Here is a 25,227-nt window from a genome sequence, read left to right as displayed (position 1 = left end):
TTTCAGCTTTGGAGAATTTTTCGAGGTGCTTATTATTACCACTTCTTCTTAACACTGAAGTTCAGTCCTGTGAGTAAGTCTAGCAAAGCTCAAAGAAAATTTCCCCATTCTGATTGCTGAAATCCCATTAATATCTACTCGTGGTTAAAGGAAAAAAAGAAAATCAAGTTGTGCCATCTAAGCGCTCTTAAAATAATTTTTTATGAAGTTAATGTGTAGCACTATCTGAAGGCTCTGATCAACGAAACATGATTTCTCAGCTCACTAAGCCATTATGACAGACTAGTTTTTCTGGGTTTTGCTTTGTCTTCTCATAACAATGTAACTGTAAAAAGAAAATTACCGCTTTCTATTCCAAAGTCAGCAAATGCAAGTTCTGAACCTTTACTGGTTATAAGCAACTCTCCATTCAGAGTAAAGATAATTGATTTGTCATCCAAGTTTATCATACAACCAACCACATCTCCTGGTTGCCAGCTTCGTCCAAAGAATCCACTGCCTTGATGCCAACGCTGGCCCTAAACAAAAAAACAAAGTAAATAAACACCATGCTAAAATTAAAAAATAAAACACACAATACATAAAGTGAAACAAACAAATATTTCACCTTCCAGGATCTCAAAGTAATTTGCAAACAGTACGGATCATGGCTTTCAGGTAATTAACTAAATTACTATGTCAGTTATTTCACATAGAGAAAACTAAGGCACCCTAACTTCAGTAATATGCAAACAGCAATTTAGAACCTGGATGATAACCACTGTTCACTGGATTCCACTTCTCACATGCAGTGTCATTATCATCCTTCTGGTCTTTTAGGAGTCAAGTTTGGGAAGAAAGAATGTGCAGAAAGCAGAAAAGACAGAAAAGGGAAAACAGAACTGTGGTTCTCTCTTCCAGTCATTGAAGAAACTTTGTTTTATTTTTGTAAAACATCACTTATAAAAAAAGGAAGTGAATGCTGTATTTTGTTTATGCTTATGACAGATTTCTTTACTCAGCTGGGTATAATCATAGGAAGATAGGTATAAACCAATACACCTTGGTTAGCATAATTTCAATGACCAGAACTGAAATGCAGATACTATCCAGCATGAAACAGAGCTCAGAGATACCTTTATATGAATCAAAAATATTCTAGTAGTTGATCTGGAGTATACAGAGGAAACCTATACTGTAGTTCTCTGCCTAGCCTGTTCTTAGGTGAAAAAAAGATAAAGATGTACTGACTTTGCTTCCTTCAAATACAAATGCTTGGTCATCAGCTCCCAACTCTATGTCAGGTCGACAGCCTGGCCTTGCCCAGCCAACACGCATATCTCCACCTGTCACAGCTTCAAATTCAAAGTACCACTTTCCAGACTTCACTGCATAAGACTGTTCTACTCTGAAAAATCGTATCTTGTCGATGCTGACTTTTTCCACTGTTTGGTCAGCTGTAAAAATAAACAGAGAAAACAACCCCCACCTTTTATAATTAGATGAAACTACAAATGCCACTGTTTAGCTTTTCATCTGTCCTTAGTATTTTCTATCTCTGAAAACAGCCATTATCTGCCATTGCATGTTTAAGAACCTTCATAGTAAATGTTAAAAAAGAAGGAACAATAATCAGCATACAGAGGCTAGCACATTCTAATTTTACACAGGATGAGTGATCATCCACTATTTAGAATGAGAATATTTCAAAGTATGACTCAGTGCAGAGCCTCAAACACAAAACTGACTACAGGAAACCTCAGAAGTGTAAGATTACTACATGCAATACAATCCAATGCAATAATGCAGTATTACAACACAACAAAATACTTTCCTATACAAGTCTATACATTTAGAACATTTTTAAAAAATTATAAAATAAGTTTTGTTTTAGTTTGGATTTTTGTCAAAAAATTACAGTGGTATAGCAAATATGAAGAAAAACTTCTAAACAAATTTCTGCTCCTGATTTCAATACAAAAAAAATATTGAACTTGGTGTACGTCTTTGACTACTTCTGAAGAACTGAGCTTGACTTGAAGTAGTCAAACCTAATCTGCATACCATGTAAAAAAAAAAAAAAAAATCTTTTAAATTAATCCCATATTATTTTCCTTCTTTCATTATTTCCAACGGAAACCGGTATGTCCACTCACACTCCAGACTTTCTCCAATCAAAAAAGCACGGAAATTCGAATTATCATATGATTAACTACAACCAATCTTTAAAAAAAAAAAAAAATAAATCTAAGTAATATATGTCATTTACAAAGTATATTTGCACCTTTCATTAAAGTCCACTGCAAAAATACACTACTATTAATTCATCTCATATGTTTTTCCTATCTATTTCAGTGTTTTATGGTTTTGGGTTTTTTTTCCCAGCACCAGGGAAAAAAAAGGCTATGATTCTTATTGAAAGTACATACCTATCTCTTGGTCAGGTGGCTCAATACTATAACCATAGCCTGCAAATGTTCTAACAGCTTCACGGAGGCTATCTCTGTTTGATTTTTTAGTACGTTCATCTAATAATGCATATGGCACTAGCCGAGGATTACGCTTGTTCTTAAGATCCTAAAAGGGGTTATAAAAAAGAACAAGAAGAAAACTGTGTTTAAACACCACAAAGATATTACATAATGAGACAGAGTGTATTCTGAAATAATGTTAAGGTGACAGGAGAGAAACAATATTGATGAAGAACAGTTCTATGAGTGCAAGCCCAGTTGTTAATAATATTAAAAACCTCAAAAGAATGAAAAAAGTATGGAAATATATTCTCAAACATCCTGCAGCTGCAGCCATGCAGGTCTGACAATCTACTCAGATTTGCATGGGCAAGGCTTCTTTTCCTGCTCCTCACCCCCTCTAACTTTTCCAGACATTACACGGCATTCAGTATTTATCCTCTTATTTAACAGTCACAACTGATGTTCTAGAAAACAAAATCTCACGTTCCTTACTTATTCCAAATGCATCTAAAGAAGTCCTTACCTGCTGAATGCCATAGGTCCATCCTTGCTTTATTCTGTCTTTTGCCCAGACATTATGTGCATTTTCTGCTAGTTTGTCAACTAGAAATTCTTGAGAAGGTAACAATTTCACTTCAGAAAGATCAAGAGGGGCAGGTTTATACCCATTTGACATCATGTAACTGTAAGTCAACATAGGAAAACATAGAGTCAAGATACCCCACTGATGGTATTTAAAGTTTTCTATGTGGCATTCATAGGGTGGGGTTCACTTTCTCTCTCCACTTTTCAATCTCCTACTCTCCCATTTCTTTGCAAAAATCCTGCATTGCATTTGGTCATTGACTAGTATATAAATTGTATACTAGCAGAGAGTCTCATTTTCCACCTACTTCCATCCTGTCTAATTAAATGTGACCCAGATCGGTATATGCATCCCTAAATAGTTGCTACGAAAAAAACCAAATTGTTATTAAATAAGCACTCTTTTTTTATATATATATTTTTCATTTAAACCTTTAAAGTAATTTCTGTTTTAAAGATCTTCATGATGACTTCTAATGAAATTATTTTTTATGCATTATTAAGTATGGGGTTTTTTTATATACTAGGCTGTAAAGATTGCGTTACCATTTTTCCAACAGATGAAAACATATTTTAACTATTGTTCTTCCCACTTTTGCCTTGAATAATAAGTTTAGTAGTTTTTTAGTAGCGGGTATTACCCTCTGCAACCCTTCCATATAGTATAAAGACTACTCTGCTATTTTAGACATATGCAGACACTCTCGTGCTCAAATCAGATCATTTCCATTTGTTAGGACGATACATGTAGGCAGCAGATATTTTAACAAGAGTCAGAAACTAAGATTTATTTGTTCTGTTATTAAAGACAATAGTATCAAAAGAGTATTATGATAGGCTGCTGCAGTATGAACCTTGGGAAAGGTTCTTTTTTCCTTTTTTTAATTAATGCCATCAACTGGATCAAGATTACCATCTCTCATAACATAAATGTATTCATTTTACCGCTCTCTTTAAAAACCTAACTTTGTTTCTCATGGATAAAACTGTTTCAGGAAAAAGGACATCTTGTGGGTTGATAAACTGATGTGAAATGATAAGTATCCAAATCACTATATCTGTCTTCAAGTTTTGTTGCAGGGCAGGGCTTTAATCTGTCCCAGGAGGGCTACAGAATCCCCACAGACAAGGCTAAAATACAAATGTAATCCTTGATTAATCTTTGCCACTTTTGGGGCGATTACTACCAATGGCTTAAAGATGTCTAAATAAAAAAGATCATTCAACTATTTTAGCTCTGACTGCCATAGTTTAGCTACCAAATAAAAATTAAGGCAAAAACCCAATTGTATTTTATGCATTAATTTATATATGTATATTTCCTAGAAATGTGCGACATTATAAGAACAGTAATTTTCTATTTTTTACCTTCTTTAAAGAAATGCATTAATAATGTCTCTGGATATGTGTGCATGTTGAACAAACCTTTTCTTCGAGGGGAGGGAAGGAGAGGTGCAAATCGAAACAGGAGTTACAGGAAAATGGTATACCCTCTTTCAAGTAGATGAATTTACCATCATATACATATACTGTTCTTCGCTATGTGATAGAAAAGCACTGAAATACTGCTTTTAACTTTGGAGCATCTATTCTAAGATCATATTACACAGATATAATTGCATGTGGTTTAAGTATATGACTGTTTGTGTCTCTGTGAATCACTCCACAAAGAGATGTAATGCAGCAGTATTCACAGTCAACCATCATTGCAAGCAAGGTAATGGACCAACCATGTGCTCTGTCAGTCCATATTGGGTATGGGGTTCATATCAAGTATTTTTTAAATGACCTTACAATATTTTTGTTTAATTAATACCCTATAGTTACAAATAATACATAATAGTTATCATAAAATACATACTTTTTAGGAAGTTTGACTTTTTTAAGATCTTCCTCAGCTGCTGGATGAGCATGAACAATGTGACATCCAAGGGCCAAAAGGGTTCTGCCAACATAAAAAAATGCCAGTAGTGAAACACAACATTATAGTGCTCACCCATTTTATAAATTTCTTTTGGTTTTAGTATAAATACGCAGAACTAATGATATTTAAGAACCAGGGAAGTAATTCAAAATAATGGAATTTTAAACCCCAAAGATTTTAACTTATCAAAAACAATAATTAAAATCTTCAAAGTCTAAAAAGGTGCAAATCTGTGGCTTGAAAGTTATGCCACTTTATTAAAACCAACAGGATTTTGTGTTGTTTTTTTCTTTATATCTCTGTAGAGACAAGATTTTTCTAAATTGCTCTGAATGTGTTCCTGGAACTTCTAGCAAAGTTAGCAGAACACATTTTGAATGAGATATTTCTAATGTATTTATATCTTACAACAGTATGAAGTGCTTGAATAAAAATAATAAAAAAAAATTATTTTCTTTAAATTTAAAGCTCACTTGAGGGTTTCAGTTGACATTTGTAGATTATAATTCTTCTCTGTCTCAGGTAATTTTGAGAATTCCACAAGACAAGGATGATGCCTTTTATTATCATCCCGAATCTGTAATAAAGCAACAGAAAAGAGTACTTTCCTGATACCAGATTCAAGACAGAATCAGAGTAAAAAATCAGTTAATTCTTTCCAATAATGAAGACATTGTAAACAATACCATTTATCTTTGTTCAATGACAGTTACTCATCATTATATAAATGAACTTTCCCATGATTCATTTATAATGTACACTGTAAGTACTCCTTCATAAGCAGTAAAATCAGAGAAAAATATAGCTATTTCATGTGTTCTGCATAAATACACGAAACACAAAAAAGCAAGCCTGTAAAATCAATGAACATTTCTGCTGAATGCCAGAGCAATACATGCTCAACAGAGCATAATCTGATCAGTTGTACCCACTACGATTTAAAAACCTTAAAGAATCATTTGGTAATGTTTTCCAAATTCTACTGGAATAATAAAGCAGAGCTTTCTTTTTTTCTGATATCGACATAGATAAGTGTTCAAAGACCTGACTCTTAATTAAATAAGCTCTTTCACTCAATGCCAAGTGCTTCTATCCTGATGGCAACTAAGAGTCACAACATTTCACATATGAAAACATTTTTCAATTGCCAAAGCTCAGAAACATTAAAAAGGTTAGTAAAGCTCAGAATTTCAACAGCAACAACATTTTAGCAGATAGTATGATAGAGTTATTGAAGAAAAAGGTAAATCAAGTCCATAAGTAAAAACATCAGAAGATAAGAGAATGAAAAAGATTCTTCTGAGGTACGATACAGTTGTGATGGGCACATGGAGGACTACCCCAGTAAATCTGAATTTGAAAAGAAGCAAGATGAAATAATCTAAATTCAAGGCAGAATACAGCCTTCAGAATTTTATATTACTACGGGAAGGTACCAATTTTAATATAATTGTTGAATTTAATATAATATTCTGAGTATAATATTCTTGGCCTACCCTTTTAATTGTTTTTCATTTGGTGACATCCATTGGGCAGAGAATGCTGTGTCATATGCATTTAAATAATGTTGACCAGATGGCCTTACTCACTTCAAGTTGTTAGGTTGTACCACATTATAAGGTATCATTATAATGATAAGTTTTAACTGTAACTAATTAAATAAAAAAAAAGAGCTTTGAGGAATTTGAATGTTTACAAGAGTCACCAAAACCCTTTCTCCATTATCAACAGAAGCAAATTTCCACAATGGACTTTTTGCTTGTTATCTCTTTGATCCCCAACACTAGAGCAACAGAAGAGTTAGTTGAGGGGTTATTCACTATTGGTATGATTTTCAGTAGAATTCCATCTTGGTATAGCTAGTATGTTTCTCAATTAAGATATTTTTTCAAATGGTTAATTACTTATAGTGCTAAAATATGTGTCTGGTCTATATTTCAAATTTGCCTTCTAATCACTAGTTAATATCACTGTCTCCTGCCAGCTCACATATTCATCTATTGTTAGCAATGTACAGACCACCATTAATACTCCATTCAACTTCCAAGTCCAGGTTTTCTGGTAGGAAACTTAAACCTAATAGAGGTGACTGTACCCAGACAGGTCATTCAAAACATACCTTGCCATATGTCCAGCCCAGTTCTATTTTATTCATTCCCCACAGTTCATGGATATTTTCAGCTAGTTTGTCCCTGATCTTTTCAAGATGAAAAGGAAGAGCAATCTAAGAAAAGAGCATAACAATTCCACAAATAAGAAAAGGTTCCAGTTACCACACTTTGTAGATCCAAGATCATCTAGTTCAGTTAAATACACCACAACACACAAATGATGAATTGCTAAGAAAGGGGACAAGCTCTTATATTGTGAATTTAAATTTTGTTAAGACATATTTTATAATTCCATTATTGCATACTTAACATACCTGACTGGTGTCTATTGGACAAGGGATAAAGGAAGCTTGGGAGAGGAATTGTGTTGTACCCAGCAAATCCCTCACTCCATCAGAATCTCTCTTATATTCTTTCACTGGTTCAAGTTTCATCTTCTCTTTTGGAAGCAATGCTTCATAACAAGGAGCATAGCCAGCAGGAGGCAGAAATTTAAATTCTCCATGACGTCCACCCAATAAGAAACGAACTCTGTGCAATTTTCAATTAAGAAATTATACTCTTAAATAGTCAGCATATACTAACATTATAAATAAATAATTTAGAAAGTTTTCATTTAGAAACATTTATTTGAATAGGATTTACAAAAATGCAGGTGTATTTCATGCTTTGATAAACACCAGAGAGTTACGAAGCATTCATACTAGCAGATACTATCAATAACACCATCATCTACCCACTACTTTCTGAAAATGTGTTTTGGCCAAAGAAAAACTAGTTATTCAATGCAGTATTGTATTTTAAAAAAAAATGTTTCTTACTTAAAATCAAATGGTTGTAAATTGTGAAATTTTTAATGCATTTACATGATATGGAAACACAAATCTCATTTAAATTGGACTGTTAGTCTCAAAAAATCCCGTAAGGACTATTTATATACCACTTAAAAGTTTTAAAGTAACTTCTCAGTGCACCTATGCAGGCAGTTGGCACATGAGAAAAAACCCAGAGTATATGGTGAAAAAAACCCACTGTAATCATAATACATAAATCAAGCAAACAAAATTATACCAAATACTACAACTGGGAATGAATTTCAGAAGTGTAACTAAGATTCCTATTAAACCCCTAAAGTTTTCTGTTTCTCCTCAGATATATATTTTTCATATAAATTTAAGAGTGTAACAGGAAAAACAACAAAGACAAAAACTATCCAGCTGCATACTTTGGTCCCCATGTAGGCAAACTCTAGAGGTAAACAACCACAGAAGATTAAAAACAATTGTTATCTCTAGGAAACAGCCCATACATTTGTTGTGATAGGGTGACCAGAAGAAGCCTATACCACTTTTTACTTACACTTCTAGAAATAGTAGAACTATCAGATCAATATATTTCATTGACAGCAAGAGACATTAATAATATAAAAAGAGGAGAAAAATTAGGACACAGTTTTCTCAAACAGGATGTACGTAAGCACAAGTCACAAATATCTGGAACTGTTCAATGTCCACAGGAAATATATTATAATTGATTATTTCTATTAAGCTTGAACTTCCTAATTTCTTTTTAAAAATACATTGTTTAAAAATATTTGAATGATCCCAAGGCAGCTAAATATTTGAGATGACAACTTTGAGCTTAGACCTTTCTTTACAGCAAGCCTCCATACAGATCAAAATACTTTAATAATAAATAGGAGGTCAATTTTATTCTAAGACATAGAAGTCTAACTTCTTAAATAGACAAAAGTCAAAGAAAGAATCAAAATGAAAAAACTCTCATGCAGTTCTTCCCTTGCTGACCACACCCCAGTAAATAGTTCCTTGCTTCCTGCCAACTTGGTCAAGTTTTCTGAGTTGTAGCAAGCCATTGAACCTCACCTGATCTTAATGATGTTCTCATGCCTTCCGAGGCCTGTTTTCTCCCTGCTCTTCACTGCAGTATCTAAACCTCTAGACAGGCTATATCCTCCTAATGCTGCACACTCTCTTTTAAAAACCCAAACACTCCAAGAAGCTGTGGCTTTTTGTCGCATTTTAAAAGAAATATTCAGATCTTTCAACTTGAAAAACTTGTTTTAATTTGTCTGACCTTAACCTTAAAAAGAACCCTCCTGAAAAAACAATATAAGTCCTAAAAGACAGCTAGAAATAGTTAAAGATATTTATTTCAGTTAATTACTACTCCTTTTGCTTCATTTTTGAGTTGGGATGTACATAGGCAACTGTGCCTACCATTCTAGCAATTGGCTAGCATCTATACTTAGTTTTCATAGCATGAACGACAAGACTATGCTAAATAGTATTTTGCTTACTACAAAGGCTGTCTGTGAAAGACAAGACCCTCATGATAACAGTATTTAATGTACCTCATGTTTCATTACTAAAAGCACCAGGCATTTACTTTTAAGATGTTAACTTTTCATGTCAATACATCCAGACCCCTAACTTCCCTAAAAACATGTTGGATGGCTCATTTAAAGTTAATCTCATATTTCATTTCTTTATCTCTGCATTTACACACTTTTTTGAGAATAGGTTAAATAGATCTGAAGAGAAGAAAAGAAAAATAGAAGAAAAGAAAATGAATTCTCAATACAGAGTTGCTGTTTAAATTCCTTGATTATTTGAATGGCCATATTGTAGTACTACAAGTAGAGCTCATAGCACCATTGGTAGGAGGAAAAAAAAAAATGGATAGATAGGGAGAAAATGCCTACGGTAAAAAACAGAATAAGAGACAGAGCAGGCAAGCAGGTGCTGACAAGGGTTTAGAGGAACAACTGATGATGGAATGATGAAGCAGATCCAGAATCTGAGAAAGTCACAGAAAGCAGAGGAAAAGCAGATAAGCCACAACAGAAGCAGAAACTTAAAGAGTTTGTGCCCAGTGCAGAACACTCTCCTCCACTCAGGATTCCCATGTAATACCATTTCTCTGATACTAACAGACACAGAAGATGACATATAACGTGCTACTGCCATCAGCTACTATTACGCCCTCACAAAACACACAAACAACATCAAATAAGAATCAAGAAAAATAATTACATTGATTGAGGCAGATTTCTTACAGAAAAAAGTAATGAACATTTTCAAAAGCTCTTGTACTAATGCAGCTACGTAGTAGGGTCACTTCCAGAGAACAAATGAAAATTGATTTGTTAAGACCTTCCCAGGCCTCCTTTATTCTGTTTGGTCTCTGCTAGTATTCTCATCTGGGAGGTTCTCTTAAGCATGAGATGCTCAAAACATTTATGTATTGATCGCAGAAGGAAAAGCCCACAGAGAACTAGTTATCTGATTTACTTCACCCCAGAGAAACAAAGATTTCTTTTTTCTTAATTGCTAAAGGTATGAACCATTTATAACCTGAGCTTTCTTTCACTTATGAAAGCTATATACTGTCTATTCTGGCCATACCAAAACTTCACTTAAGAGAAACCCCCCTTCAAATAAAAGCCAGCCCTTTGCATTTTTTCACTCCTTCACCACAATCTCTTACTCCACTCCTCATTTTTTCTTCGAAGTTTGGCAGTTTCTGGCAGCTACTGACATCTAGACTATTAGCATTTTTTCATAGCAAAAAATTTTCAGAACTTATCCATATTTTATGCAGAAATCATGCTCAGCCTACAAAAGACAGAAAAATCCCAACCTTTCTTACTGAAGAATTCTCCTTGATTATCTTTGTGTGTTTCCTTCCTAAAATTGTTGCCTGTCAATACCAGCAATAAAGGTGCTCTAAGACGAACTGAACAGAGATTGGTCATGTTATAACAGTGCAAGAGCTTTTCTTTTGTTGTTGTGTCGGCTTTGTAAAGTTAACACAAGTATTTTGGCCACTTTTAGACGGACATTTGCAGAAGATTTTTGGAATGAATTAAAGGTAAGATAACAATAGAAGCCTGAAAATGGTAAGTTCAAGTTTCAGTATTTTAGCTACAAAACAGGTAAGAAACGGGTAATATTAGGAACAAGATTCCAAAACTGCTTCTCATCAGTTCTTTGTGTTTCCTACCGTGAATATAGTATCAGTTTTCATGATGATTTAGTTTTTTTACTTCCTGCTGAGAAAGCCAGTGAGAATTTTAATTAGTGCCAAACGTGGTGCTGTGTTTCTAACGTGCCTTTTTTTCACTGATAATTGGAACGAGACAAAATTAATTTCCCCTAGGTGACCAAATACCAATAAAATGATAGTTTTCAGACACTGTGACTTGGTCAAATTGCTAACAGGCTCACATTTCACCCTTAAGTGAAATCATCACTAAACAAATCAGTACTTTCCCACCCCGATCCCTCCCACCTGCTGGCTGGGCAGAACCGAAACAACAAAAAAAGAAAATTCATACATGAATTCGGACAATATTTTGTGTGACAAGACAGCAAAGAAAACAACAATTAAAATTAAGTTTTACTTACTTCACACCTGCTGATAAGCTTACAACAGGGAAGAAAAACCCTTCTGTACTGAAGTTCTCAAACATTCCTTGTACAGGCTGTCCATTAATGCGGAATGAAATGCTGGGTACACCTAAATCCAAGCAGCAGCTAACCACATCATCAGATGCTAATAAATGCTGATTGACAGATGCTACAGCTCTGGGTACTCGACCTAGGATAAAAGTATTCCGTAATCAGAAGCTTTAAGCAGACTCTCACAGGTTTAACAATGGAATTATTTCCTCAAAAGCATCATCAAGTTCTTTGTTCCTCATCATGAAGACATGATCTTGTGTTCATCTGTTTTATGAACAGTTCTGCTTTTAGAGACAGTGAGTCAACATTCTTCAAACTGATATGTGGCAGAGAATTGCATAAACCGAGCAAATCCCTTGAGATCTCTGACACCGTTTGCATGACAGAACATGCTTAGCTGAGATCACACAAGTTCACACTGTAGCCTGATGCAAGAGCACTGAGGCACAGTAAATGATGCCCTCTTTATGAAGCTAACATTGATATATCCTTTTTTTTTTTTCACTTTAGTTATTTGTGAAATACCAGATTCACATATCTCTGAATATTCAGTGGTGAGACAGTGGAACAGGTTCCCCAGAGAAGTTGTGGATGCCCTGTCACTGGAAGTGTTAAAGGTCAGGTTGGATGGGGCTTTGAGCAACCTGATGTAGTGGAAGGTGTCCCTGCCCATTGCTTGGAGGTTGGACGAGATGATCTTTAAAGGTCCCTTCCAACCCAAACCATTCTATCTTTCTGTGATTCTACTGGAGCTGTGATTATGACCAATATCCAGGTTTACAGTATCAAGAGGCAGAGTGGTATACCGAGTTATCAAAAAATGGATCAAGAATTTAACGGGCCAGGTTTTCTTTATCAACTAGACATACACTAAACAGAGGGAGTTTCATTTCCCCTACCTGGGAAGATGGAACTTTACAGCAAGGCACAGGACTCAGCAATTATAATAACAATTAACTAGAGGTAATATATCTGAAGTAATCTAACTATACACATTTACAGATAACTGCAGTTTTTCAATCACACTTGAGTTTCTGAGTATATTTTTAGCCAAGGAATATCTCTTCAGATATTCTTTCAAATCTCTTTCAAAACAATTCTCTTGCAAACATCGTATTTTAACTGTAAAGCAAGTCTGATTAAGCAGTTAAACACTATTCCAAATTATTGTGTTGGAACTTCTCAAGAACAAGTCAAGACAATCGTTCAGGACAGTTTAAGTAGCGTTTTCCCTTACTGCAGGAGATTAGATTTAAGAGACTTTCCAGCACTGTATTTCTGAGGTTCAGTTAGTGTTTAGATTTGTATTAATGATTTATCCAGCCATTGCTAATCGAGTATGTTACAGATGTCTCCCAGCCTACTCCCCAAAATCATTATCTCTGTCATTTGAGAATTGTTCAGTAGTGCTGAAAAAAAATACTGAATTATGTGTGCGCACACACACAGAGATATTTTATATACAAAATCCTATGCTAGAACAATGCTAATATAATTGAAAAGTCAAACAGGCACAAATTAGGAAATGTTAGAATTAAGGCCATAAAATTGAATTCAGTGCGTTTATGTATGCTTTATTTACAACACACCTTTTAATTGCATGGCCCCACATTATTCTTTTCTGAGCAATTAAAGAGTACTTAGCTGTATATGGCATTTCAAGGCACTAAGAAATTTGGGGAAATTAGTGATTTTGCTTACATGCCTTGAATAATGTACAGTAAATAAAGCACAAGCCACAAATTGAACAAGCTGAAAAATAACCATCATTTACTGTATGCAAGAGAGATCTGGAACGAAAAATAACATGCTATTTCACAATTAAAGATTGTACACACAAGAACTAAAATAATGTTTATTTTTTTTCCCCCAAAATTCTGAATGCTCATGGATGGCTACACACTTGAGAAACAAAACTGTTAAATTAAGACAGATCTAGAGAGTGTGCTGATACTGAAGTTTTTTCTAAGTCTTTTGAACAAATTTAAAAAGACTTTTACAGGAAACATAGAAAGCTGAATTCCTGGTGAAACGAATTGTTACAAAAGTCCTTTACAACAAAATGTTACATTCCCAACTCACTGTTTGAACATTTCCGAGAAAAGGTGGCCCGAACTGTCTAACTTTGGAAAAAAATGTCCACATCTCATTCCGGAAAATGAACTCAGTTTTCAACTCAATTCTATTTTGAGGCAGAGACCCAGTCAATAAAATTTGCTCTCAAACAATTTATGATTAACAAAGATATAAGCCAGAGAAAATGCAATTTTGGACCATATTAATACAATGTTAATAAAAGGTGATCCTCCAGTTTCATCTATATTCTTAACAAAATCTTCTACATGAATGAAAGACCTTTACCAATTAAGATAGATTGTTACACATTTTAGGTAAAAAACCTAATTGCCAGAGCTCTGTTTTAAATATTTATGTAAGTAGAATACATTTGTAAAATCTTCCAGAAATTTTAGCAACTGTTTCGCTTCCTGCTGCTTTTCTTTCTCCTTTCATTACTTGTTGGTAGTTCGATTAAGCATGATGTTACAAAGATAGCAGATGATGTAATCAAGGGTATACAACTAATTACCTAAATATTTTCCTATTTTATAGCCTTAAGCCTTATTTCTTCTCTGAAATGTTCCTTGTTTAGAGAGTGTTCAGGAACTTTAAGAAACGAAAACCAACCATCAGTATTTCCTGTGTTGCCATTTGATTCCTATAATTAGCCAACAGCACTTTGCTGGTTGTTTCTATTGGAACATATATTGACACAGTCAAAACGTATTCTTCTGTGACAAATCTGTCTGTTTACAAGGAGTATATTCTAGTTCGCTTTCCCTGGATATAGTATTGGGGGAAGGATAAACACACAAAAAACAACAGCCTTGCTCATAGCTCCAAAGCTACTTTCCAGCTAAGTGCCCCAGAAGGCTCTCACTAATCCCTCTCCAAAGCATCCTAATCAGATTCTTCTGTTTTCTCCTTTTTCCTCGGTGGTTATTCTTTATAACACACTCATCATTACAAAAATTATTTGAACTGCAACACTTCAGATGAGCCCTCCTGTAAACTTCTTTTACTCTTCTAGAGCTCTTACTCAAATCTACCTGACTGCATGGGCGGTGACTTCCACTTTTTCATTAACTTAGCCCACTAACATCCTCAATTTGCTTGAACAAAGAATGGCTAATAAGACCACAATTTTACTGTCACTGATTCTTAAGTATCCACAAAATATGCATTTGCTGGCATCCATTAACTCTCTTCTTTATAAACTGCAATTGTAACCACTTCACTGCAGTACTAATTGAGAGTCTCCTAGATTACTACACACATTAAGAAGCATTCCTAGAAAAACTCTATTTTTTCTGTGAAGCCTATCTTAGATAATAATATGAAAAATAATTTTTGAAACAGCGTAGCAACTACAGGTTTTCAGTTTGATATTACACTACAGAAATTTAGGTTCTAAAAACAACTGAAGCTGGTAATAGTGTAGCAATTCTTATTTCTAATTGCCAAAATTATCTTTTATGAAACTATCTATCAAAATTTAAATTCAATTTATTAAATCTATCAATAGGTGTGAGGATAATAATGTCATTTTACTTTAACTGTAGATACAAAGTGAAAGAATAATGCAAATGTAGATCCATATACAACGAATTTGTCTGAGATCCATTGATTTTGAACAGATAGACTTCAGTCAGTATTGATCTAGATCTGGAAAACGCCATTTTTTGATCAAAATTATGAAAACAGAAGCTATCTGCTAAAAAGCCTAATTGGTATAATTCAATATTGACTAAAATCTCAGACAAGAAGTCTGATCTGAAGTTCTAAATAACTTCATGGTATCCTGGAGTTCTGAATGTAGCTCACTATAAAACAGCATGCTGTATACGCAGAAGTACTGAAGGTAAAGGTATGTAACTCCTAAATGTAAGACTAAGTGGAAGTGAACAAAGTACTTACCAGACCACAGATGAAGGCCATCAAAACCATAAGAGTACAGGTCATCGCCAACACCATTGCCTCCCCATCCTTCTCCACCTCCAGGATAGGGGGCATAACCTGAAGTAGAGGCCCATCCAACTCGTAAATGGGTGGGTTCTGCCGTCAAGAATGGATCGACCTGATCAATTATTAACTCAAAGTACCACTTCTTGTATTGTGCAGAGCCCTCAGCAACACCCAAAAATATGTTTGGCCTTATGCTAAGAAAGAAAATATAAGCCAGTTAGTGTAAAACTAAAATGCAACATATGGATTATATTACTGTATAATAGTCAAATTCACTTTGCAAATACAATAAGAGTGTAGATGTCCACATTTTGCTTATAATATTTAAAATAGTGATCCATTTTATGACTATAAAGCTGCTGTAGAATCATATTCTAAGGTATAGGCTCCATGCTTTGAAAAACTTATAGTCAAAAGAGGAATAACAAGATCAATAAAAAAAACAGCAGTGAGGTTGCCAGGAAATCAAATCCCTCTTAAAATACACAAGTGCTTCACAGTATGTTTACATACTCTGTAATAATTATTAGGTAAAGCCATGCAGCCATGCTCTGTTTTGAATGAGAAACAAGCAACTTTCATCTCTCCATTTCAGAATAGATCTTACTATTAATTAGCAATTTCTATTTGAGCACAGTTTCCATTAGAACTGACGCATTGTTAGTAAAAACGGGTTTTTCAGAAGTTAATACATAAACACTTCCTAAAGTGTGCGTCTCAATATTGAAAGCTGTGGAACATCTCTTAGGTTACAGTATTTTCTTCAATCAATTATTGAAGACATTCAAGTTCCGATTTTTCCTAATATAAGAATAAAACATGTCAATATACCTTGTCACATCATTGATCAAACGTGTTTGCAAGAGTAAGTCTCTTCTAGGCAATAGATTGTCACAGATCAAATTTTGATTGGCACGAACTGCAACTCCATTACAGACACAGAGAGAGCAAAGCACATCGAGAACCTTAAAAAAAGAAAAAATCAGAAGAAAGTCAGGTAAAGGCAGCTGCATATACTATTAATCAGTTGTTAGCTTAATTTACATTCAGAATAGACCTAAAGGCAGGAATATAATACACATTGTCATTATTGTTTTCTAAATACTTTTCACATATATGGACCAAGTGTAGTCTGTACTGCTGATAGAGGATATCAAACATTCGCGGAACAGAAATTCAGAACACAAGGTTTGCAAAATGCCTCAAAAACCCTTCCTTTGAGATTCCTTATTCTCATTTTGATTAGCAAAAAGCAAAGCTATAACAGCTGTATGTCAACTATTTACAATTTTTTAAATTAAATCTCATTAAAAATTTGAAATGTAAATGAAATCCTTTGAGAAATTTACTGCAGCCCAAAAAACTTTCTGAGTAAAATTAGTGGACAATTCTCAACTGCAATTCTCAGACTGCTTATGAATCTGTTCTGAAAGCATATTTTCAATATAAGAAGTAATCCATTTATTTTAAAAATGAAAAACATTTAAAAGAATTCACTATAAAGCAAAACAGAGTTTCAGAAAGATCTTATTCTGAAATCTCAGCTTTCTTCTTTTTGGTCACAGTCTGAAAAGCGAAAAAGAGGTTGACATAATTGTCCCACAGATTACTGGAGCAAAAAGTTTTGAAAGAGAGAACACAGTAACGTAGTGTTGTTTAATGTTGAGGGACAAAGCTGCACAGTTTTGCAAAAAACAGAGAAGCTTAAAGATGCACTTGAGCTCTGACAAACAATCATTGAGCAATGAGCCCAAATGGTCTAAACTCTTACAGACCATATCCAAGACAAAGAACCATCTTCACGCTGTTGATTACCATTTTCAGAACTGTTGTACAACACAAGGAGCAGCAGAACAGAACATTCATTTTAGCTGCTCCTGTCCTCTGCCCAGTGGATTAGCAGAAACCCACCCTCAACAGCAGTTTAAGCTAATATATTGTGAACTTCGCTTGTCCCAGCCCATGCAGTTTCCTTTCTACCATCTCCATTAGAAACCTCTAGCAGAAGGACAGAGGTAGTAACTTAAATAACCACAGAAACTCTGATCAGTAATCAGCTGTAAAGTGTCTTAATATCATTAATGATTATCAATAACTCAAAATTTACATATAAACTGTTTAATTAATCTCTATGCACTCTCTGACCATATTTCTGACACAAGGCTCTTCATTTAAAAAATCCTTCAAATCAATAATTTCCAAGACAATTTTCATTAATAATATTACTGTTCCTTATTTCCTAAATCACAACAGAATTTCTAATCTGGCAGGAGAACAAGATACATTGTTTTCAGAGTAACAAATAAATTCATTACTTCACATTACTTCATTACTTACTGATGTTTAGTCAAAGACATTACAAATGGAAATGCACAAATTTGTTACCCAGTCTAATTCTTCTCCTGTATACAACATTTTCCTTTTCTGCTTTAAGTTCTAACTATGAGGTCTACATTAAGACACTCCAGCTGAAAGGTTCTCTTTGAAGGTGACTGGCACAGCACAATAATCTTGCTAACAGCTAAAAATAGTAAGCAAACCTCACTGCTGTAATTTCAACTTTTTTCTTATGCCTACTTATATCAGTTCATATTCCTTAACCATGTTTAAAAATACTTCTCTCCTTTTCCATATCTGTAGTTGGTTAGGTTCTCTGTATTACCTTCTCTTGTAAATCAGTAATTTCAGCTCACTAAGACTTTATTTGTTCTTCCTCCAGGTTATCAGTCTTTCAAATAAAATTTTAATTGAGGAAGGAAACTCACAGCAGTAAATCACACATAAAACTATATCCTCCTCTGTGTTGTGAAGTCATCCTGATCGCAGCCAGAAACTGTGTTCCCCTTCTTCTGTCATAATAAATTGCACATTGATGTCTAAATTAATTTCCACCATTATTTCTTCTGGTATAACTCAGGGTTTTTTTCTTTCTTCCGAACACCTGTGTTTTCAGATATTTGGATTATTTTTCCAATTTCTCATTTTATTTTGTTCTTTTCTGCTACTATTATTATTACTCAAGTTAGGAATGACTTTGCAGGATTTAGTTCTGTCTTTCTGCAAGTACAACTCTGCTTCTGCAGAGCCCTGTATCACAAGGAAAGCTACTCTGTCCACATGCTTACAGCCACCAGAATGCTTCATTTTCTCAGCAAATCCAAAGTTCTGACTGGTTATCAATATTTCTTAACTATTTGATTGTCAGACATATTTGCTGTATTTGAAACTGAAAAGCATTTATATATTGCACATTTTTTAATCTCAACAAAGCAATTTTGCAGATGTACTTCAAGGTTATTTTATTCCTTTAAAGGTACTAGAATCACATATTTCCATGTAGACATTTCTCTGTTTTTTTTCCATGAATCATTTTAAGATTATCAATACATCCTTTGTTTTTTCAAACATACCTTGTAATTGCGCCCGTGTTTATCCAACAATGAAATAATGGATTTGATGTGCTCCTCAGCTATTATATTTAAAGCTTCTGGGCTTTCAATCAAGATGCAGTGCAACACTTCCAAAATACCTGTATGAAGGCCACAGAAATAATGTTGTCATTAAATCATCTGTGCAACAGAACACAATCTAAAAGCTCAGTAAATAACAGAGTATCTTAAAAGATGCTATCTTTTCTCCAACCTTAAAAATAGAACGAAAACACTTTTTAACGAGTATTCATATGACTATGATGTGAACCACATTAGACATAAATGCATTATGAAGCTGTTAATTTCTGTTTTCTTTTGGAAATAGCCACAATTTTAAAACCACTTGAGAAAAATGCAAGTTTAGCTCCTTCTTTTCAATGAGAGAGATAAAGATTTTAGTAGGGAGCATTGTATAGGATTTCAGTATTTTCTTGAACACCCCATAGTATAAAAAAACTTCTCTCTCATACACACACACATATATATATATGTATATATATTTGTACTTGTGCCCACAAACAGCCTTGGTGTTATTCGATAGCAATGGGACAGTAGCCTTGATATTGTCTGACCCAATCCATTAATTCACCGAAGTCACATTCAACACTGATTGGATGTGGTATTGCACATACCAAATGTATGGAACCAAAAAATGCCACAAAAATGTCTGTTTAAATGTAATGCTTTGCTCAATTATAAAAAAATGCAGTGTATTTGTTTTCTAATGCATGTTGTTTTCAAGGAAAACTGCTCTGATATTTAGAATGTAAGACAGCTGTGTATGGTGTATTGATAGTTAATTTACATTGATAAAAGTGAATCTCACCTGAGGAAGATTCTAATCTGTCCAATTTACTTATTAGCCAATCGAGGTTAGTGGAAAACTGAGTACAATTGTTTCTGTTGCCACGAATGAGAGCAGCTGGAAAAAAAAAAACCCACAAGGTATAAATTTACAACAGGAGATTTCCTTTTAAAATCACCAATGTTAATCATATTATATTTTAACACAATTTTTGTAACAACTTCACAAAATAATAAACAGACAAATCCTAAATATATATATGTTAAGGTAATAAAGAATTAAGATTTTCATTAATTTGAATATCAGCAACTGACATAACTTCTAAAGAGCATGTAGTTTTTGAAGTTGGCAGTGGTCTACGAGATAAGCAAGAATTTCAGCAAAAAATACGTTTTATTTATGTTTTATTTTATTGTTAAATTTAAATAGAAATTATTCACCGCCCTTGTTTGATGGAAATGTCAAGCACTGTCATTATCAAAAGCTGAGACTTCTTTTTCCATTTCTTCCCACCAATGAGCAGGAAGATCACATGTAGAAGTTTAAGCTCAAGTGCAGCTTGGGTGTACTGCTCTTTAGCTCTACTTTCTGACTAAAATATGTTATAGAATGGATAGCTTTTAGTCTTCAGCAGCGCAAAACACAATGTTATTTGACTGCACTTTGAAAGTTTATCAGCATTCAAGTATTTCAAGCAATGCTGATTTTTTTTCTTCCAGAAGTTAATACTGATCTTAGAAAAACAAAAAAAGCCTTTTGTATACAATTGTCAAGTATTTTTATTATGAAGCATTAACTTTATATTTATTACATCAGAACAAGTGTGTTCAAGATATACCTGCAGAACAAAATCAAGACAGAATCTGAAAAGGCCTACACAGCATTAAAGAGGTTTTTTTCATCCTACTTTTCTTTAAACTCGTAAGACTGTAGTAAAATGCAGCCAATGGTATCTTGTTACTTTCTAAACCAATGAGAAGATTTCACCAGAAGCATCTGCATGTCTGCACTATGTGAATAACCTCATGCTTCAAAGCACTTCCCCTGTTTTTTGTTATTCTTGTCCTAACTCTTGACTTGCATATTTTACTATGGTTCAGGACTAACTTTCTTTGTAATGAAATTAGAATGTATTTAAATTCCATCAGAAGACAAGATTCTCCTGTATGAGGAGTTATGCAACCAAGCTATCAAATTAGTGATTTAAAGAAATACACATATATATACTTCTCCTACTCTATCATTTTGGCTCTACTACAACACAGAAGCAGTTCACTCTAGAAAGCATGGCATTGAAATTGAAAAAAAAAATTAATTTCTGTTTTATGTAATTAATTTTATTAACATTTAAATCTAAGCCTCAAGTGACAAACATAGATTCAGCAGACCTACAAGTTCTGACTACAACTTTTAGGCTTCTCTTCAGCTTCATATATAAAGACTGTTTTCCAGTAAAAAAAGATACGCATTTGACATGCTGCACCAGTCTTTTTCCTAGCTGAGATTTATTTTTCTGCTGTATCATTGCACAATAAACTCTGTTCTCTGTAATAAATATCAGTAAGTATATGAAAGAAATTCTGTGATTTGCATGATGCAATGAATAACACAGAAAGTAATATTTGGTGGTGAAGCAGCAAGTAGAATATAAAAAAATACATAGCCTCTTTTTTTACATTAGCAGGTTATTGAAGAACTTACCTAACAATTTGTAAAGTAGATTCAAAATTTCTTTCCATGCTGTACCGTGTTCTTCTCTTGCAATTCCTGCAAAATGAGCTGCGCTGTTGTAGTCATTTAAGCGATCAATGCAATTCAAAACTAGTGCCAGCATTCCCTAAATGCATATGACAGAGAGGAAAGGGAACTGTACATGAAAAAGCATTTGTTGTTGTCCTTTTGAAAGATTTTTTCCTGTACACATTTAAAAGTTGCATCATCTTAGATTAAAAAAAAAACCAAAACAAAACTATTGTGCTTACAAGATTTGAATATATATTTTTCTATATGAGAATTGTAGAGAATGATTCTATACTGTTTCTTACTCAGCTAAGTACTATAAAAAGTAAGGAATAAATAAAGCAAGGAATAAACAAAGTTGACTACTCAGCTAAGTATTATAACAAGTCAGGAATAAACAAAGCTGACAACAAAGAACTTTATAATTTTTGCAAACAGGCTCTTTTTTACATAAAAGCTTCCTTACATAGGAAAAAAAACACTTTAAATTTATACATAAAGGAATTTTTGTTGATTAAAAAAGGCAGAAATTTTATTATCCAATAAAATATCTGTAAAACAAACAAGTTCAAATACTAGAATAGATTTCTAACTTCAGTTTGATTGGAGACTAAAATAGTATTGAAAACCTGCAAGCAATCCAAACATGTCTAAAAACATTGTAAAATATATTTCCTATTTATACAGAAGTGTAATTATTCCATTTTCAGAGAGGAGCAATTCTACAATTATGTAATACATATCCTTCTCTAAAACCAGCATTCTTCCAGTTTCTAGAGATAAAAAGTTTCTGTTTCACACCCCGGTGGACAGAAAAGACATCAGAAATAACATCTATCATTGATCCAAGTTTTATTATTCATTTGGGGTATCCAGAATGTATAACTTCATAGAGAGAAAAAGAAATTTCTTGTCACAATAATTTCTTTTTAAAATGGCATCTGTTTAAAGATGCTCAGAAGTATTAAGACTAAATTTTGTGAGAGAGATCTTGTGGCCTGTGACAAGTGTGGAAGTGAAAAATATGTAACAGCAAGTTATCATATGGTATTACAGTCTATTATATATTCCAGCTACAGAACTTTACATTATAAATCATATGTGTGTATCCAGATGATAATGTTTAGGGTCTTCTCAATGTTTGCAACATGATACACTTAAAATTAAAATAATGTAACAATTCTTCTCTCTGTACCTCTTCTTTGAATAGATTTTGTCTGTTTTTGAGTGACCGAAGCTTGCTTTGCTTATCTTCATGTTCCAGGTCTTCTTCGGGAAGCTGGAAGTAAGTTATCAGGTCTTGCAGAGTCTGAGCCATCTCCTCAATAGGCAGGGCAGTGTGTGATAGTGTTCTGTTGTTTCCACTATGGAAAACAATGAGAAAGACTGGCAGCATTATTCATTTTCCCACTGTAATTTACAGTATTATACAGCAGCCTATTTTCTGTTGGTATCTAAATCAAGTCTTGTTATACATATGACATATGTATATGAGCAACAGCTGATCTGAATTGCAAATTATTCAGACATATACCGTTTGGGTGCCCAGCACTCAGAGCTTCCTGAAGTAGAATCACATTTCCCTTTCTGCACTGATGTAAAGAGAGATAATGATTAAAAAAAAAACTGAAAAAATGAGCAGAAGAAACAATGTAAATCAGCAAAAAGATGAAACAGAGATGAAAGATGTACCGAAGTTCTTTCTTACAATAGTTGATTTTCTTTAGATACTTTAAATCCTATTGATGATACACGCGTAACATGCAGATGGACTAAAATAGTAGCAGTTATTGAGGCTGTACATGCCCAGTCTTCTAGACAAAGAACACAAAAATAACAGGTAATCCTAACCATCAATTAGGTCTTCTGTATCAACTCTGTATAAGAAATAAAGAAGGGTGGGATTTAAAAATATGAAGGATTTCAAGGAATCTCAGTTGTCAGTAAAATAATGTCTCTTTCCTCTTCAAGCATTTGCTCTGTCTCGGATGACAACCCAGTTTTTCAGGGTCTGACTCACTATTTTTAAAAGTATAATCTAGGAGGAGTTGATTGCTGGCAGAGGTAGCTCTGTTTTTTATATCCTCAGCAGAAGAAACACAAAGGAGTAGTGCAGTCCCTTGTGATACTGAAGAAGTGATGTTTTAAATGCAGTCTCATATGCTGGGTACTGTGGAAGCAAATTCTTAATTATAAACTCATTTTTCTTTATTTTTTCATCTATCAGGCAATAATACAAGGATGACCATTTGATTATCATAATTAAAACTTCTGCCAAGCACTATGAAAAAATAGTTTCTTCAGTACTACATACATTCTTACCGATTTCATTGTGTATTCTTAGACATTGATCTCAGCAATTATAAATGAATATGCATTTACACAGAATTGTATTTTACCCTAAAGATCTTCAGACAAAAGCCTATCGTATGGAAGAGCTATAGTGAAGGAAATATGGAACTTTCACCGAATTGAAAATCTTTTGTCTTGCTCTCGTCAAAGACCTATTATTGTGTAAGTTTAGTAATGCAAGATAAATGTCACGAAAAATTTACTCTAAAGAATGAGGGAAGGGGAACAAAAGTAACAAAAGAAATAGCATAATAAAATTATGCTTCAAATTGCCCCATATTTTCAAACTAACATAGCTAAAGGTATTATTCAAAAAGTCAAATACAACCACATAGACAGTTTTCATGATACTTTCCTTCACTACCAAATACTAAATCCCTCATCAGAACAATCAGTTTACATCTATTTCCATGCAAATTCTCAAACTTATTGGTAACTTAGGTCTGTCAAAATTAAGCTAAACTGGTAAGTGACAGAAAACATTCTGAACGGTTTTGTGCAAACTGACAAGCCAGATGATATAAAGCAGTAGAACAAACCTTTTCAAGCACAACATATGCTTCAAGAGGACTGGAATAATTTAAACTGAAGCGAGTGCATTAATATGGTGAAAGCAAGTCAAATTTTGATTCAGAAAATCTATTTCATAAATAATATCGTTCAAATACAGGCTTGATTCCAGAAAACCAAACTAGGGATGAAATGTGATAAATACAGTATCTTTTCATGCTCATTTTGTCGATGGTTCATTAAGATTCAATATCTCCTGAGGATGCGAAGGCTCTTCAGTCAGCAACATACAAATTTAGATAAACTGCTTTAAATGATATTCATGTCCAACACATTTGTTTTGCTATTGGCCAAGACTGTATTTTTCCATTAAAAGAAAGGTATTGTGTTGCCACTAGGATATTAGGCAACTAGTTAACAAGTACAGCTCTTCAAATAACCTTCTTAATAAATCAAGATTATGACAGAGCAAGTCTGGTATCATATTAAATTGTTCAAATTCCCTGACTTTCTAATATCCATTGTAGTATTGACTCCATGCTTAGGGTACTCTATATTGCATGTTTCACAATGCCCAGGTATCGAAGGGCTTTGGTGTTTTGATCTGTGGAAATAGCCATCACTGTTTCCACATTAGTTTTTGAGTTCTAGTATACAGTTACTGGAACAGCCCAATCTTGGATAATTCTTACTGAGGTATAATTACTAACTGCATTGCCCTCTAGTACAGCAAAGATTTGGAAGATAAATACTATTCGGAAGGTAATTCTATTTATTCTATTCTAAAGTCTTAGAACCACAACTTGAAT

The 25,227-nt window shown here is 33.8% G+C and overlaps 1 protein-coding gene across 1 annotated transcript in view; it reads right to left on the bottom strand.

Moving 5' to 3' along the window:
* RYR3 (ryanodine receptor 3) overlaps positions 1 to 25,227 on the bottom strand; it is a gene marked incomplete at its 5' end in the record, with an annotated part of 249,795 nt that overhangs the window by 128,648 nt on the left and 95,920 nt on the right. The window contains 15 exons of the mRNA XM_082318667.1: positions 344 to 518; positions 1,231 to 1,436; positions 2,409 to 2,556; positions 2,977 to 3,136; positions 4,900 to 4,983; positions 5,436 to 5,539; positions 7,082 to 7,186; positions 7,388 to 7,604; positions 11,501 to 11,693; positions 15,533 to 15,774; positions 16,412 to 16,545; positions 18,991 to 19,109; positions 19,838 to 19,933; positions 21,518 to 21,653; positions 22,752 to 22,920. Coding sequence (XP_082174793.1) covers positions 344 to 518; positions 1,231 to 1,436; positions 2,409 to 2,556; positions 2,977 to 3,136; positions 4,900 to 4,983; positions 5,436 to 5,539; positions 7,082 to 7,186; positions 7,388 to 7,604; positions 11,501 to 11,693; positions 15,533 to 15,774; positions 16,412 to 16,545; positions 18,991 to 19,109; positions 19,838 to 19,933; positions 21,518 to 21,653; positions 22,752 to 22,920 — 2,288 coding nt within the window. The remainder of the gene's footprint in view (positions 1 to 343; positions 519 to 1,230; positions 1,437 to 2,408; positions 2,557 to 2,976; positions 3,137 to 4,899; positions 4,984 to 5,435; positions 5,540 to 7,081; positions 7,187 to 7,387; positions 7,605 to 11,500; positions 11,694 to 15,532; positions 15,775 to 16,411; positions 16,546 to 18,990; positions 19,110 to 19,837; positions 19,934 to 21,517; positions 21,654 to 22,751; positions 22,921 to 25,227) is intronic.

Source organism: Platalea leucorodia (genome assembly GCF_965183815.1).
Source record: "Platalea leucorodia genome assembly, chromosome: 7".
Taxonomy (NCBI): domain Eukaryota; kingdom Metazoa; phylum Chordata; class Aves; order Pelecaniformes; family Threskiornithidae; genus Platalea; species Platalea leucorodia.
Note: the sequence above shows the minus strand (reverse complement) of the source record. Positions and strands in the feature narration are given on the sequence as shown.